Source organism: Erinaceus europaeus, chromosome 4 (assembly GCF_950295315.1).
Source record: "Erinaceus europaeus chromosome 4, mEriEur2.1, whole genome shotgun sequence".
In the NCBI taxonomy this organism is placed as follows: Eukaryota; Metazoa; Chordata; class Mammalia; order Eulipotyphla; family Erinaceidae; genus Erinaceus; species Erinaceus europaeus.
In genome coordinates this window covers 56,822,362-56,838,189 of record NC_080165.1, presented here as the reverse complement: position 1 = coordinate 56,838,189, position 15,828 = coordinate 56,822,362, and the positions used below count along the sequence as shown (strand labels likewise).

At 52.4% G+C, this 15,828-nt stretch overlaps 2 protein-coding genes across 5 annotated transcripts; one reads left to right on the top strand and one right to left on the bottom strand.

Moving 5' to 3' along the window:
* Window positions 1-208: 208 nt before the first annotated feature.
* On the bottom strand, window positions 209-11,612 carry LOC132538073 (gametogenetin-binding protein 1-like). 3 transcript variants are annotated; one of them, XM_060189623.1, is made up of 6 exons: window positions 11,530-11,612; window positions 3,585-3,694; window positions 3,280-3,391; window positions 2,083-2,216; window positions 658-813; window positions 209-420 (listed from the first exon to the last, which is right to left on the bottom strand). In XM_060189623.1, the coding sequence occupies exons 1-6, from the start codon at window positions 11,594-11,596 to the stop codon at window positions 382-384; spliced, it is 618 nt and encodes a 205-aa protein (XP_060045606.1). In that variant the 5' UTR covers window positions 11,597-11,612; the 3' UTR covers window positions 209-381. The 3 variants fall into 3 exon arrangements, with proteins under 3 accessions (XP_060045606.1, XP_060045608.1, XP_060045607.1); XM_060189625.1 differs by having other exon boundaries at window positions 685-813; XM_060189624.1 differs by having other exon boundaries at window positions 3,280-3,379.
* BAK1 (BCL2 antagonist/killer 1) lies at window positions 7,310-14,450 on the top strand. Of its 2 annotated transcripts, XM_016190150.2 has the most exons (6): window positions 7,310-7,544; window positions 9,462-9,562; window positions 11,063-11,195; window positions 11,549-11,692; window positions 12,768-12,948; window positions 13,050-14,450. In XM_016190150.2, the coding sequence occupies exons 2-6, from the start codon at window positions 9,493-9,495 to the stop codon at window positions 13,152-13,154; spliced, it is 633 nt and encodes a 210-aa protein (XP_016045636.1). In that variant the 5' UTR covers window positions 7,310-7,544; window positions 9,462-9,492; the 3' UTR covers window positions 13,155-14,450. The 2 variants fall into 2 exon arrangements, with proteins under 2 accessions (XP_016045636.1, XP_060045605.1); XM_060189622.1 differs by lacking the exon at window positions 7,310-7,544 and having other exon boundaries at window positions 11,125-11,195.
* The last annotated feature ends 1,378 nt before the right edge of the window (window positions 14,451-15,828 follow it).

Genomic DNA, 15,828 nt, shown 5'->3' with positions numbered 1-15,828 from the left:
GTGGGCCCCAGTCCTGCTCCAGCACCAGGCACAAGCACCAACATCTGTCCTTCCTGCTAAGACACTTACTGTGGTCCCTCTACTGAAGCCAATGGCCCTGGGGCTGGGTTCCCCGTGGCAGACTGGGGAACAGACTGAGACCCCAATAAGTGGAATTTGTTTTAGAGGTAAGGATGGTGGCAAGGTCCACAGCCTGCCAACCAAGCTGTTGAGGTCAAACAGGGTTTATTAATAACATCACAAGCCTTAGTGTGAGAGGTGTGGACAGTCTGCTGAGCTCTCAGGAGCTCCAAAGAGGGAGACACCCCCCCGCCCTATGTGAGTTCCAGAGGCCCAGTGACCAAGCAAACTCAGGGCATCACCGGCTGCTTCTTCTGGAAGTCAGTTCCCCATCTCATCCATCTCCTCAAGAAGCAGGGGCTGAGGGAGAAAAGTGGGTGCAGGAAGATGCCTTAGCATCTCTAGGCTTTCCCCTTTCCCTGCTCTGCACCCCAAAACCTTCCCACCCACCCCTCCAGACAAATATCCTGAGGCCACCTCCTGCATGTCCCCACAGCATGCATGGCCCAGGCTCACCATCAAATGCAGGGCCGGGGGGGGGGGGGGGGGGGAGGGAGGCAGGAGTTGGGAGCCCTGGCCCACCCTCTTCTCCCTCACCTCTGTTCTGGACAACATGACACCCACGTGGCTCTGGGCCTTTGTCTCCAGCCTAGGATGGTGCCTCTGCTGCTTCAGTATTCCTCCCTCAGGCCCCCAGCACTCCTCAAAGCCAGGGGAGCTGTTTCCTTCTCTCTCAGTCTCAGAATGGTGTCCCTGAGGGAGGAGGAGGAGCACAAGGGTGTGAGGTGGTGATGGAAGCAGGGCCGTGAAACAGCCAGAGGAGGACAGTTCTGAGCAGCTGTCCCCAGAATAAGATATACGTGGAGCACATGCTATTCAAGCCCCAGCTTGACCCCATGGGGGCTCTGTGCTGTGGTGGCCCCCACCCCCACTTTCCCAAACACATCTATCTGAAAGAAAAATTTGGTGGGGGTAGACAGCATAATGGCTATGCAAAGAGACTCTGATGCCTGAGGCTCCAAAGTCCCCAGGTTCAGTCCCCCATATCATCATAAGCCAGAGCTTAGCAGTGGTAACAGAACAAAATAAAAAAGCACTACTGAGTGAAAAAGTTGGCCCAGAAACATTGAAATCACACACAGCAAGGTCACAGCTCTACAAAATAAATAAAAGTGAAATCTGAGCTGACACCGCATTCATTGGCTGTTACCACTCAGAAATACCCTACAGTCTCCTAATTCTGCTCAGGACCACAGAGCTATGACCCCTAAGATAAGAGAACAGAAAAGAGAAGGAAGAAGAGATGAGGACTGACCCCTTTAAGTAAAATGTCAAAAGAAAAGGCCCTGTGGCCCAGTAGATAAGGCAAAGGCATGGGATTCTCAAGCATGAGGTCCTGAGTTGGATCCCTGGTGTCACATGTATATGAATGATGCTCTGGTTCATTATCCCACTTTCATAAATAAATAAATAAATAAATAAATATTTTTAATATTTTATTTATTTATTAATGATAGGGCTAGGAGGGGAGAAAGAGAAAGAACCAGACATCACTCTGATACATGTGCTGCCAGAGATCGAACACAGGACCTCATGCTTCAGAGTCCAACACTTTACCCACTGCAACACCTCTAGGACCACAACAAATAAATCTTTTAAAAAATAAATAGAAAATGAAAATTACATTAAAAAAAGCATTACAGCCACCTAGACAAATCTCATTTCCCTGAAAAGAAAACTGAGATACAGAAAGGGAAAAGGAGTTGCCCAAAGCCACAGAGCAAGTGACTTATTCATGAAGATTTCTAAATGGATATTTGAACACTGAGTCAATGAAAGACAGAGCAACTAGTATAGACATGTGTGTACACAGGCTAGGGTCTTATTCAATAACACCACCACCACCAAAGTCTATGCCTCTCCCCACCTCCCCCAGGCATGGGGGAGGAGGAGGAGGAGGAGGCCCAGCCCACCCTCCCCAGAAACCTCAGACAGAGGGTGGTCCTGACTGGTCAGTTGTACCTGGCTATCCACAATGCCTGCCTCTCCCAGGCTGACTTCCGGCTGGGTCAGCAGCTCCTGGCCCTCTTGCCTGCCTGTCTTCCAGAAATCCTGCTGTGCTGCTAGAAGCTTCTTTAACTCCAACTCCACAAATCCTGAAAGCCAAAGAGATGAGTATAGGACAGGCAGAAGCAGAAGGTTCCCAGCTCTTCCCTGGGAACCGCAGCCCTGCACTGTGCAGAGCCAAACCCTCCAGCCCCCACCCAGCCTCAACCCTCTCTCCATCCACCATCTGCAGCCAACCAGACACTTCCAAATGACCTGCCTTCCCCTGAAACTCACTTTCCATGGGTTCCTTTCTACAAGCAGGGGTATGAGTCTCTTCACCTCCTAGGTGAAGCGTAGCGGGAGCAGACATCAGCCCAAGCGTAGCGGGAGCAGACATCACCCCTCGGCTACCAGCTCTAAGAGCTCTGATCTGGAGCCACCAACCTGCCTGGATTCAAGTCCCTGCTCTGCCACTTACCAGCTGTGTGACCTTGGCAAGCCACTTAGCCTCTCTGTTCCCCAGTTTCCTCACTGTAGAGATGATTATAGGACCTGCTGGGCCAGCAAGATAGCTCACCTGGATAGAGGGTCTGCTCCATTCTGAGCATGACCCAGGTTCCAGCCCAGCCCCCACCACACTGGTCATCCTAGCTTTGGCACTGTGGTATCTTTCCCTCTCTCCCTGTGTCTCTGTCGTTTTCCATCTGGAAAAAAAAAAAAAGTCGACTTGGAGACATAAAGCCTCCACAATGACAATAAGTAAAAAATTAAAACAGAACCTGCTTCCAAGTTGTGATGTGGTATCTTGTGAGAACTGCTTAGAAGAGAATCTGGCCCACAGCAATGTCTGTGTAAATGCCAACAATGACTTCATCCTGGGAGGTGGTCACAAGTGGGGGGCACTGGGGCTGCACTAAAAGAGGAAGCCTTTAGGGCACTGTCTCCACAAAGCATGGAAGGAAAACCAGGGATAAGGTGGCCACAGTAGGAGTGAGAACACAGCAGCACGGAGCCATGCCTCGCCTCCAGCCCAGCACACAAGGACCCACAGGTAGGTCCTCTGGTACCACCAAGTGGTCAGAACTGGTATCACAGCCATGAGCTGCCGGCCAAAATGGGGCTCCTTAGGTCTGAAGGCAGGTTGGGCAGGCAGGCAAGTACCCCACTCACCCACTGCATCTGTTGACTGGAGATCAACAGTTCCTGGATCACAGAGTTTGAGTAAGAGTTCCTTCTCCTTTTCCTCTTCCTCTTCCTGGGAGGAGAATTCCTGAAGGAAAAACTGAGGATGTGCCAGGTCACTGAACAGTGAAGGCTGGGAGTCCCCAGCCCAAACTCCCCCCATTCAAACAATTTCCAAACAGTCCCCAACTGGGAAATGGGGCTGCCTCCTTGCCCTTAGCCATGCTACAGAAGCCTGGCCACCTCTCCACACCCCCACCCTCACTCTCACCCTGAAGCCTGGCCCCACAGACCTTGGCCAGGGCTGATTTCTGAAGCTGCTTGTACAATGTAAGGAGGCAGCTCCAGGGAGCTTCCATGGATTCCAGCTCATTTTCCTTGGAAGAAGACAGCCTGAGGCCTCCTATGAAGGGGTGGGCAGCAGTCATAGGCAGGCTGGCAGCCATAGGGGACAGCCTTGGCCTGGGCCCAGAAGAGTGGGTTCACTGGGATAACTGAACTGAGGGTGGAGTTTGCTTGCTCAGTTTTTTGAAGATTTATTCATTTTTTCATTTTAAGTGATAGAGCAGGAGGGGGAAAAAAGAAAGAAAGAACCAGAGGATCACTCTGCCCTTTGCAGAGCCAAGGACTGAATTCAGGATCTCATGCCCAAGAGATCAATATTCTTTTTACTGCACCACCTCCTGGGATATTCTCTTTCCTTTTCTCTCCTCTCTCTCCCTCTCTCTCTCTCTCTCTCTCTCTCTCTCTCTCCCTCCCTCCCTCCCTTCCTTTCTTCCTTTCTGTCATGAGTCCATCACATCCACACAATCCTACTACTCCCAGCAGACATTTTTTCTATTTCTTCTAATTTCAGATAGATATCTTGTTCAACCTCCAGAGCCTAGGCACAGTGACCCCCTGACCCCAAAGCATAGGTGAGGGAACAGATGGGGCCCAGAGGTTTGTAGAGGCTCCCTAGACTCTCCAAGGCTTTGCTGAAGACCCTGTTCAGCCTCTCCATTCCTGCTCCCAACTGGTCCCTGCTCTGCACTGTCATCATAGAAGGGGAAGTGGGGGTGGGCAGAGAAGGGGGTGTTGACAGAGGGAGAGGTGGGCATCTTTCTTTCCATGCAGGTCCAAATAGGAGTGGGGGACCAAGAGGAAGAAAGTGGAGGGGAAGGCAAGGAGGAGTGGGGCACAAGGAGGAGCTGGGAGGAATGGTAGCCACAATGCACCATGATGGGGGTGTCCCTTCTCAATCCCCAGCCGGTCCCCCTCTCATTCTGGTACCTCCACCCACAGCCCCTCAGCCCATCATTGGACAATGAGGGCTCTTGTGAAGAGCACACACAACCGCTCAGCAAGACTTGTCCAGAGTGCACTGGGCTGCCCTTGCTTGCCATCAGGCTATGGAGACAGGTAGCATGGAGAAGTGAGTGACCCAAAATTCCAAAGCAAAAGGTGGGGACTGCGGCCTCCATTCTGAGAGGGGCTCTTACTCAGATGGAGGTGTTAGAGGAGCCACCCCAAAACCAACTGCTTAAAAGACTGTTTGAGGACACTGGGAGTGGTTGCAAAGCCCTCAACAAGATCCTGGCACAATGAAGAAAGAAATAGGTGTTTTCAAAGTAAGACCTACAGGTGGAAATTCCCAAGGAGTTCTAGAAGGCAGGAGTGGAGGGAGGAGAGAAAGCGAATGGGAATTAGTTGAGAAAAGAGGGGACAGGGATTAAGTGCATGTGGCGAAGTGCAAGGACAAGGACTGGTGTAAGGATCCCAGTTCCAGACCCCAGCTCCCCACCTGCGGAGGGCGGGGGGGGTCACTTCACAGGCGGTGAAGCAGGTCTGCAGGTGTCTATTTTTCTCTCCCCCTCTCTGTCTTCTCCTCTTCTCTCCATTTCTCTCTGTCCTAGCTAACAATGATGACATCAATAACAACAACAATAAAACAATAAGGGAAACAAAAAGGGGAAATAAATAAATATAAAACAAATTTTAAAGGGGGGGGCAGGGGGCCAGTGAGGCAGGAGAAGGAGGTATGCGGGCAGTTGCTGAGGCTCCAGAAGGCAGGGAGAGCAGATAGAGGAGGATGAGGGCCCTGAGATAGGAGTAGGGTTGCAGAGGACTTACACACTTCTCTCCATGGCCTGTCCTTTTCTAGCCACACCCCACAGCCAGCTATATCTCTCCCTCTCCTCTCAGCATCCAGCTTGCAAGTCCCCTGCAAGTAGCATTGACCCCAATGTAGTTTCTTTCTTTTTTTTTTAATATTTATTTTTTTATTCCCTTTTGTTGCCCTTGTTGTTTTATTGTTGTAGATATTGTTGTTGTTGTTGTTGGATAGGACAGAGAGAAATGGAGAGAGGAGGGGAAGACAGAGAGGGGGAGAGAAAGATAGACACCTGCAGACCTGCTTCACCGCCTGTGAAGCGACTCCCCTGCAGGTGGGGAGCCGGGTTCGAACCGGGATCCTTATGCCGGTCCTTGTGCTTTGCGCCACCTGCGCTTAACCCACTGCGCTACAGCCCGACTCCCTGTAGTTTCTTTTTTTAAGATTTATTTATTTATTTATTTATTTTCAGGAGATGGGGAGAGAGGCGGAAAGACCAAAGCACTGCTCAGCTGTGATATATGGTGTGTAGGAATTGAACCTGGGACTTCTAGGGCTTCAGCTTCAGGTATGCAAGTCTGGTGCACTACTGGCTATGCTATGTGTCACACACACACAAACATACACACACACACACACACACAGACACACTGGTCTAACTCAACTTTTTTTTTTCTCTTTGCCTCCAGGGTTATCGCTGGGGCTTGGTGCCTGCACCATGAATCCACTGCTCCTGGAGGCCATTTTTCCCATTTTGTTGTGCTTGTTGTTGTCGTTATTGTTATTATTGCCGTTGATGTTGTTGTTGGATAGTACAGAGAGAAATCGAGAGAGGAGGGGAAGACAAAGAGGAGGAGAGAAAGCTAGATACCTGCAGACCGATTCACCGCCTGTGAAGCAACTCCCCTGCAGATGGGGAGCCGGGGGCTCGAACCAGGATCCTTAAGCCAGTCCTTGTGCTTTGCCCCATGTGCACTTAACCCTTTGTATTACTGCTCAACCCCCTCCACCGTTTTATTTTTGTAATTAATATTTTATTTTTATTTTGAAGTGAGAGGGTGGCACACCTGGTTGAATGCACATGTTACAATTGTCAAGGACCCAGATTGAAGCTCCTGGTCCCCACCTGCAGAGGGAAAGTTTCACAAGTGGTGAAGCAGGGCTGCAGGTGTCTCTCTGTCTCTCTCATTCTCTATCTCCCTCTTCCTCTCAATTTCTGGCTATCTCTATACAATAAATAAGTAAATATAATTTAAAAATTAAGAGAGAGGGGGAAGGGTAGATAAAAGGAAAGAGAAGGAGACACTGTTTCATCACTCATGAAGTTTCCCCTCTGAAGATGGGGGCTAAGGGCTTGAACTTGGATTCTTGCACACTATAATGTATGTATGTACACAACCAAGTGCACCATGACCCCCCCCACACACACACACACTGTGTTTTCATCTGTTTACCTGTCTATCACTTCCAGGGTTATCTCTCAAGACCTAGTAAACACTTCTTAACTGCATGCTGGATCTTAATTTAATACTATTATTCCCCATGCAACTTACAGGCTTGACTACAAACCTAGTTGGGTGACCTTGGAAGAGTTCTTCCAAACAGCAGAGTCTACAGTGTATTCATCTGAAAAATGGGTGCAGCTGGCAGCACCAACTTCTGGGTTGTTGACAAGATTGAGTGAGACACACAGTGATGCTTAAGAAACAGACTTTCCCTCTGGTATCAGCTGATGAAAGGAGAGGGAGAAGATCTGAGACAAGGACTGAGAAGGGCAGGTGGGAGCCCTGGCCTGGTGAGGCAGGCTGGGGCCTAAGTCAGGGGTGGGAGCAGCTCTGAGGAGTGGGCAAGCCCAGGCCAGCCCTCCACCCCACCCCCGGGCTGCAGGCCGGTGCATCCGCATCCGGCGGCCAGAGAGGGAACTTCCTCTAGAGGGAGCTGATTGGAGTCAGGAGGAACTGGCAGCTCTAGGAACTGTAGCCTCACGGCTCCTTGAGGGCCGAGCCGGGTCCAGAGTGCTGGACCTGGGCCGGCATAGGCTGCACACAGATACTGCTGCCTGTTGTTGGGAGCCAGCCTCCCCGGAGCAGCTGCTGACCCCTCAGACCCTCTGGCTTCTGTCCTGCTGAGCCACCCTAGGTCTGGGCCCAGGTCCCGGCGGGTAAGTCCAAGGGGAGGGGGTCCTGCTGATCAACCCTGTTCTCTGCCATCCCAGGCCCCGGATGGTGCAGGGAGCCAGGTGGGGTGGGGAGGGGGGCCTCCAGGCTGACCCTGATAGCCCTCCATCCCTTAGTAGAGGCTTGCTCTAGCCTGAACTCCCTGGACTGCTCCTCAAATAGTTCCCCCTCTCACCCTGGCCCTGGGTCCAAAAGAAGTGATGCCAAAGAACCAGGTATTTCAGCTGGGTGTGTGTGTGTGTTGGGGGGCAGTGATTAGAGGTCAGAGCCAAGGTCAAGGACCAGGGGTAAAACTTTCACCAGGCTTCCTGCTGTTCCAGGAGCGCTAGACTTGAATCTTCAGCCCAGCTTGGCATCCCATTGGGTGGCATCTTGGGCCCAGCTAGCCCTTGAGATGGGCTCCCCTTATCAGGAAGTCAGACCCACTAGGATGGGTACAGTGATAGGCCCCAGTTAGCACAGGCCTGGGGCCCTGAGGGCCTCTCTGAGGCCCCAACAGTAGCAGTGAGCCCTTGGGGTAGCAGAAGCCGGAGGTGGAGATGGAGTCTGCATTTTCCCACCCTCCTGTCTTGGAGTGCCAGGTTTCCAGGAAGAAGGAAGGGCATCTTGTCCTGGAAGGACCAATCCGGATGTGTACCAGGGGAGCCCAGGGATTAGGGTGGGCATGGGGGAGGGGAGGAAGACTTGTCCCCTGTCCCAGCCCAGAGACCAGGAGTTAGGTGCACAGATGATCTGTCCATCCCTCCCATTCTTTTCCCATAACTCTTGGGGCTTATTCAGAAATGGCCTCCAGGCCATGCACAGACCTCCTGTGGAGGAAGGGGGCTCCTGGATTGGCCCAGGGTGGGGTGTGCCCTCCCCGGGGACTGAAGGCAGAAGTTCCTGCCTGGGTGATGGAGTCAGCCTCAGGCTGGAAGGGAAATGAAGGGGGTGCAAACTGAAAGTGAAACAGTTTTAAGTCCAGGAAACACTCCCTCTGCTGAGGGTTCACCAAGCGGACCAGCGCAGTGGCCAGGACTGGGTGAAGAGAAAAGTTAGGTTTGGAGGCAGAAGGGAGGAGGCGTGCAGAGGGGTCCCTGCAGAAGGCAGGCTGGGGATCTGTGGCTCAGGCTCCCCCAGCTCCCTGGCAGGCTGACATGGGAGAGTGTAGGAGCAAGCACACACACACACACACACACACACACACACACACACACACACACACACACACACACGCAGGTTTCCTAGAAAGGACCCCTGCTGAGGTCCAAGGACTGGAAACTCAATGTGACGTAAGTGCTGGGTGTGTTAACTCATGGAAACTTAGCTAATGCATCTGATTCCCCCAACTAACTGCCTGGTGATGCCCACTCACCTCTCCCTGCCTTACTTTCCCACCCAAACAATGGGGAGGAGGCTTCCTTGGGTGCACTGGTGGGTGTTTTCAGTGTCCGGCCCCTCCTGAGAGGTGGGGGGCCCACACACAGTACACACACACCAGAAGCATTCAGGAGATGCTGGCAGCTAATGAGCCTGAGCTTGGTGTGTTCTGACCAAGCAAGAGGGAGTGGGCCTTTGAGGGTGGCCTTCATGGGTCAACTGGCTGGAAGGGGGCAAGTCTGTGGTAAGCACATTCTAGGCAGGATGCAGGAGGCCTTAGGAGCAGCAGAAAGCATGCCCGGCTCTGAACCTAGCCGAGGTGGATGAACCACCACTGCTGAGGCCGCCCTCCCTGAGGACCTGGTTGTAGATCCTGTCTGCCTTGAAGGTCACCAGTGAGATGCTTGGGAAGCTCCCATTCCACCAAGGAGATCAGTGGCCAGAGCTAGGACCGTGGAGGTCCCTCCCACCTGTGTCACTGTGGGGACCCTCAGTGGTCCTTGCTCATCCCAGTCTCTGCTCTTCCTCACCCATCCCCACAGGCCCACACTGTCCTCTGCTGGAGCCTGAAAAATGGAATCCGGGCAAGGCCCAGGTCCTCCTGGGCAGGACTGTGGAGAGCCTACCTCATCTTCTTCTTCAGGTAAGGGTTTCTTCCTTCCTTCCTTCCTGCCTTCCTTTATTTCTTCCTTCCTTTCTTTCTAAATCAGAGCATTGCTCAGCTCTGGCTTAAGATAGTTCAAGGGACTGAACCTGGGACCTTGAAGCCCCAAGCATTAGTTTATTTATTTATTTATTTATTTGCCACTAGGGTTATTGCTGGCGCTTGGTGAAAACATTACAAATCCACAGCTCCTGGTGTCCATTTTTTTCTTTCTACTTTTATTTTTATTTGACAGGACAGAAAGAAACTGAGAGGGAAGGGGAAACAGAGGGAAAGAGCTCATGAAACATCCTCCCGGCAGGTGGGGAGTGTGGGCTCAAACCTGGGTCCTTGCACATGGTAATATGTGCGTTTAACCAGTGTTAGTTAACCAGTGTTAACCCAAGTGTTAGTTTTTGGTTTTTTGGTGTTTTTTTTTTTTTTTTTTGCATAACCATTATGCTGTCTCTCCCACTTGCTCAGTGAGGGCCTTTCTATACTCTGACCCATCCCATAACCATCTGTGAGGATGAAAAAGGCCAGGCAGGACTTCGGGACAGGCTTTCCTTCTTCCGTATACTACTTTGGATAGTGCCAAATAGCATCTCCCCAGCCCATGTAGGTGGCCCATTGAGCTCAAAAGCCAGAGCACAGTTATGGTGAAGCCCTGGGAGTAGGGGGAGTCTGACTTAGGAGAAACTGAGAAGGGAGCCTGAGGCAGGCATAGTGCCATTCTAGACCAGAGAGGTGGTGCAGAGAGGAGGAGGAAAGAATTGTAGATAATGGCAGTTCTCTCTCCATAAGAGAAATAAGGATGTAAATTGCCTTATCCCCAGTCAGGTCTCCTAACAGGGAAAACAGTTGTTAGGGCTATGAAGAGGAAGTAAGATGGCTGCCGTTCATTCTTCCCTCTCCCAAGGGGACTACGAGGGAAGCTCACTACCCATTACCGGATGGACTCGGTTCAGGTCCCAGGTCTGTCACTACTTCCCTATGTGACTTGCCTGGACCTATATCTTCTAAGACATTAGGTCTGGATCCACATCACACACTGAATGTCTGAGACTATCTCCTGGCTCCACTGCTCACAACAGCAGTATGGTCTTATGCAGATTACTACTTCCCCTTCTGTAAACTGGGATCTTTGTCTTCCAGAGGTTGTTGTGGGCTGGGGAGATAGCATAATGGTCATGCAAACAGCCTTTTGTGCCTGAGTCACCAAAAGTCCCAGGTTCAATCCCCAGCACCACCATAACTAAGCAGTGCTCTGGCAAAAATAAACAAAAGGCTGGTGTAAGGATTAAAGGAAAGGGAGCAGAAGATTCTCTTGCACTGAGTGAGCCCTTAGAGCTCATTAACTGAAGGCTAAGCAAGAAAGGAGACTTCTGTCCAGAAACAGAAGTATCAAGAGAAGAAGGTTGTGGCCTTGAAGAAGAGTGAATCCTCCACAGAGCTGCCGGGCCCAGCCCTTCCTGTCTGACTCCCAACTTTGATCCTCAGAGGAGCAGGTAGCCCTGGATGCAGAGGAGGTTTTCCGCAGCTATGTTTATTACCGCCACCAGCAGGAACAGGCCGAGGGGGGAGCAGCGCCTGTTGACCCAGAGATGGTCACCTTGGCCCTGGAACCTAGCAGGTGAGTAGCAGCCCCTGACCCATGAGGACTTCTTCAGGGAAACAGAGGCTCACTCCCATGGTACTGTCCTGGTTCTGGGAGCTGGGGATGCCTGCAACAGAGGCAAGAGGAGAGCGGTTCTGCCTCTTTGCTACTGTTGCTCCTTTTTCATCCTGAGCTCCCACTCCCAGACCAGACCTTGTGTCTCTCGTCCTTGGACCCAGTCCTTTAATCTGAGAGTACTGCCAGGATCTCCCAGGAGGGGCACAAAGGCCTGGGGCATCTAAAGCAGAGCCCCTTGGCCATGAGGCCAGCCCCAAGTCCCAGTCCTGAGCCTTGCCTGCGGCTCACCCACCTGTCTCCTGTTCCTCCAGCACCATGGGGCAGGTGGGTCGGCAGCTCGCCATTATTGGGGATGACATCAACCGGCGCTACGACTCAGAATTTCAGGCCATGCTGGAGCAGCTGCAGCCTACAGCAGAGAACGCCTATGAGTACTTTGTCAAGATTGCTAAGAGGTATCCCTGGCCATTGCCTCGCTGCTGTGCTGCCCCCACTATGCTTATGCCCTGCCTGTGGGATGGGGGTGGGGTGGGCGGAGGTACACACAAATACTTCTTTGTCAGTGTCAGGAGATGTGTGTGCTGGCTTCGTGTCTGCTGCCAACACATGTGTGGCCTTGGGGCTGTCTTTCTCTAGTCCTCTTGTGTGCATAAGCTCACAGCTCACATAAGCTCTGGCATGGCTGACCTGACTCTTTCAATCAGGAGAGTAGAGGGAGGGGTGGCGATGTCCGCAGACCTGGCTGCCTGGCTGGGGCACAGGTCTCCACTGATGTGGAACCATGTTTCACACCAAAAATGTTAAAAGTTGCTAACCTCTACCAGGTCCTGGAAATGGTCTCTGGTGCTATAACCGGGCCTCCCAGAGGCAGTCTGGTAAGGCAGTTAAAGAGAACAAAGCCTGGCTCAACTCTCAGCTTCGCACTTGCTGGCTTTGTGAAACTCTCTAGCCTTCCACCTCCTTGGCTGTAAAGTGGGGAGATATGCTTAGAATGGTGTCCACAGGAATAAGATGGCAGCCACTGTTACCATCAGGATTAGGGAGGTGAGTCTCAGGAGAGCTCAAGCTAGGGGTGAAGGGAGGAGCAGGGAGTGACTGAGAATTAGTCTCAGAGCTGAAATGTCCTGCCTGTAACCTTAGAGGTCAGACCCCCAACCCCTGTGGTTCTAGAGCCTGTCCTAATCTTTTCTATCCTTTTCTCCCTGCTGTCCCTCGGGCTGCCAGGCCAGCAGCAACACCCACAGGTAATCTCACTCTGCCCTCCAGCCCCTCTCTCTGTGCTGTGTCGTGCCTGCAGCTCTGGGGCTGTGCCCTAGAAGTAGCCCTCTCACATGCCCTCTGAGCTTTCTCCTCTCACAGAGACAGACTCTCCTCATATCTGGGCCAGCCTCTATTGCCTTGATCTACAGCTAAGCCATTCCGCTTTTGAGCTGAAGGGAATGGGGTGGGGACACAGGGGCAGCAGATGGAAAGAAGAAGACAGGCCTCCTGGAGCCTGGGCACTGACTGTCTGGAACATCCTGCCCGCAGCCTGTTTGAGAGTGGCATCAACTGGGGACGAGTGGTGGCTCTTCTAGGCTTCGGCTATCGCTTGGCCCTTCACGTCTACCACCGAGGCCTGACCGGCTTCCTGGGCCAGGTGACCCGCTTCATAGTCGACTTTATGCTGCAGAACTGCATTGCCCGGTGGATTGCACAGAGGGGTGGTTGGGTGAGTGCCCCCCATCCCCTCTACCCCTCTACCATCCCCTCCTAGTCCTGAGTTTTCCCAAATCCAAGCTGCCTGCCTATGAGCACTGTTTCTCCTGGCAGGTGGCAGCTCTCGACTTGGGCAACGGCCCCATCCGGAATGTGTTAATTGTTCTAGCTGTGGTTCTACTGGGCCAGTTTGTGGTACGAAGATTCTTCAAGTCCTGATCCCCAGAAGGGGCTTTGGGGGATCCAGCGGAGACCACCCCCCAACTTGGACTTCAGTCAAGTTTTCACCCTCACCTCCTCCCCTGGAGGGGTACCCCTTCAAGAGTAAAGAAGCTTTAGCAAGTGGGCACTCCAACTCTTGAGGATCCCTGCCCAGGCTGCAGGAGTACCCCAGCATTACTTGGTGCTATCAGGCCTCCTGAACCCCCATCCTATCAGGGGCTGTAGCTTCCTCCCTTAGTTTTCTGGGATCCCCTCAGTTCCATCTTCAGGACTTTGGGGAGGATGATAACTTAGGGAAGCAAGTAGCTGGGAACTACTTCTCCCTAAGAAACTTTTAATGGTTTAAGCTTTTTATAATCTGCTTGGGTGGATCTACTACTCTGCCCAAGGCCAGGATGTCTGAGGCATCATGGTTAGTAGGCCTGCCTAAGCCCTGGGGGGTTGGGGGGGTGGTCATACAGCTGTTCTGGAAGGTGAGAGTCTTTGAGGATGGGCCTGGGTTCCAGGCCTGGACCTTCCTAAGCTATGTCTCCCAGGGACAGGACAGGCTCAGGGTGTGGAGCTAAAGGCCTGCTCCGATCTTCCTGCTCCCATTCCCCACCACCACCACCACCTGTCCCCATATTGCCTTGACAGTTGGACTCTCAGGGAACCTGGGCTTGAAGTATGGGGGTGAGGGGTAGAGACCAGAGTTATCTGAATTATCCATCAAATCCCTCCAGGTTTGCCACCTGAGGACCTCAGCTCTCTTCCTACCCTCACCTTGTCACTTGCTCCAACCCATTCACTAAGTGAAGCCCACTCCATCTGCATCACTCCAGATCAGGAAGGCAAAGACCTTGGCTGACTAAGAGTGCTGAGCCCCCTACCCCTACTCCACCAGCACCACCACCTTTACCAAACTAATAGGGCTTTGGGCTGTGGTTTGTTATTGTCAGGGGAAGATGGGAGGGAGTACACCTTGAAGTTAACATGTGAGAGAAGGGCTATTAGTACCACTAGGAACCCCAAGGTTAGGATCCTCCCTCATGGCCTGGGCACAGTGTAATCTGTGGATGGGGGAACTGTGAATACTTGAACCCAACCCCCAACCCCTCCACATTCCTCACCTGCCTAAGCCCCTTTTGGGCATATGGTGGGAATACCTTGTCTGTCTTGCACAGTCTTGGAGCTTGGGAGGTAAGAGGAGAGATCTTCCTGATTAAGCCAAGTGCAGGGAAGGATGAAGATGAAACCCACTGACCCCTCCCCCCCCCACTCTGAGTGTGTTTGAAAATAAACTGTAACCCCCCACTTCCTCCTGATAATTTGTGTACCCTCTGCAACCCCTCTCTCCATAGAACTATACCAGGTTTGTTACTGAATATGGACTCAATTTTGCCTACAGAGTCCTGTAGAGGGCTGGAGGGAATGAGACCTCCAGCCCCCTAAAAAAAGGTTTGATCCATCTCCACCTCTCTGGCCTCTTCCTCCAAGCAAGTTGTCCAGCCCCCTCAGGAAGCTTGGGTGCCCTCAAACTATTGGGTTCTGACTGCAGAGCTGATGGAGCAGCTGCATCTGTTAAGGGACCCCCCAAAAAAACCCTCAGACCTGGCCTGAATTCCTCCCCCTTCCTGGGGCCACTACCCACGGTAGCCCAAAAAGCTCTTCTTCCCCCAACACTTGGCTCTTCCTGGGACACAATGTCCCAGCTCCTTTCTCCCCAATGTCCCCACATCTAGCACACACACACAAGGTTTTTTTATTCAAGGAGTTTTGTGCTGCCAGGGAGTCCCTATGGGGATGCAGCCAGGGGTGATAAAAATAACAAGCATGGGGGCGTTTAAATGTTCCCAAATCTCGTCTTTTCAGTCCTGGGCACCCTGGTCTGTTTCTGACACCCCTCCTAAAGAACTCACATTCACTCCCTGTCTTCAATCCCCTTAGCCTTGCGACTTGGTCTGCAAAGAGTCCACCTATGCAGGGGCGCGGTCCTCACAGCTGCTGCAGCTGGCAGGGTGATGGTTACAAGACACCTACTTGCATCTTCTGCAGGAAAGGCTCACAGCCATGTCATGGAACATTGTACCTGACTTCGTGCTGAGAATTTATCTGCCTATATCCTATGGGCGTGGGGCAGAGGTGGTGGTAAACTCTTACTTTACAAATAAAGACACTAAGATACCTGCCCAGAATTACCTGGTAAAAAAAAAAAAAAAAAAAAAAGCACTCGCCTCCACGTTAACTGACTTGAGGTTTTAAGTGGGAGCTGGGTCCGTTGGTCTCGCGACATTGGCCCACTATGGGGTTGGGGGTTGGGGGTTGGGGGTGGAGGGTGACCTCTAGCCCCAAGCGCAACCGCAGTCTCACCACACAGACCCTCAGAAGATGACAGGAAGTGTGCAGGCTGCCCGAACCCAAGATGGCCGCCGCGTCGAGCACGCCAGTGCGTGCCCTCTCGTGGGCGGGGCCTCTGGGCGCCCCGCCCCTCCCTAGCAGCTCCCAGGAACTGCAGGAGCACTGGTTGGCAGAGCTGGGCTGTGATTGCTGGTGAGGCTGACGATGTGGAAGTTGTGCTTTTCTCTATTCGTGTACATAAAACGGTTTGAATGCATTCCTGAAAGCCACGAGGAGCCCCAGGTTTGGGCTAGACCGCTTCGTCACTTTCAGTTTTGCCCCCAGGATGAAGTTT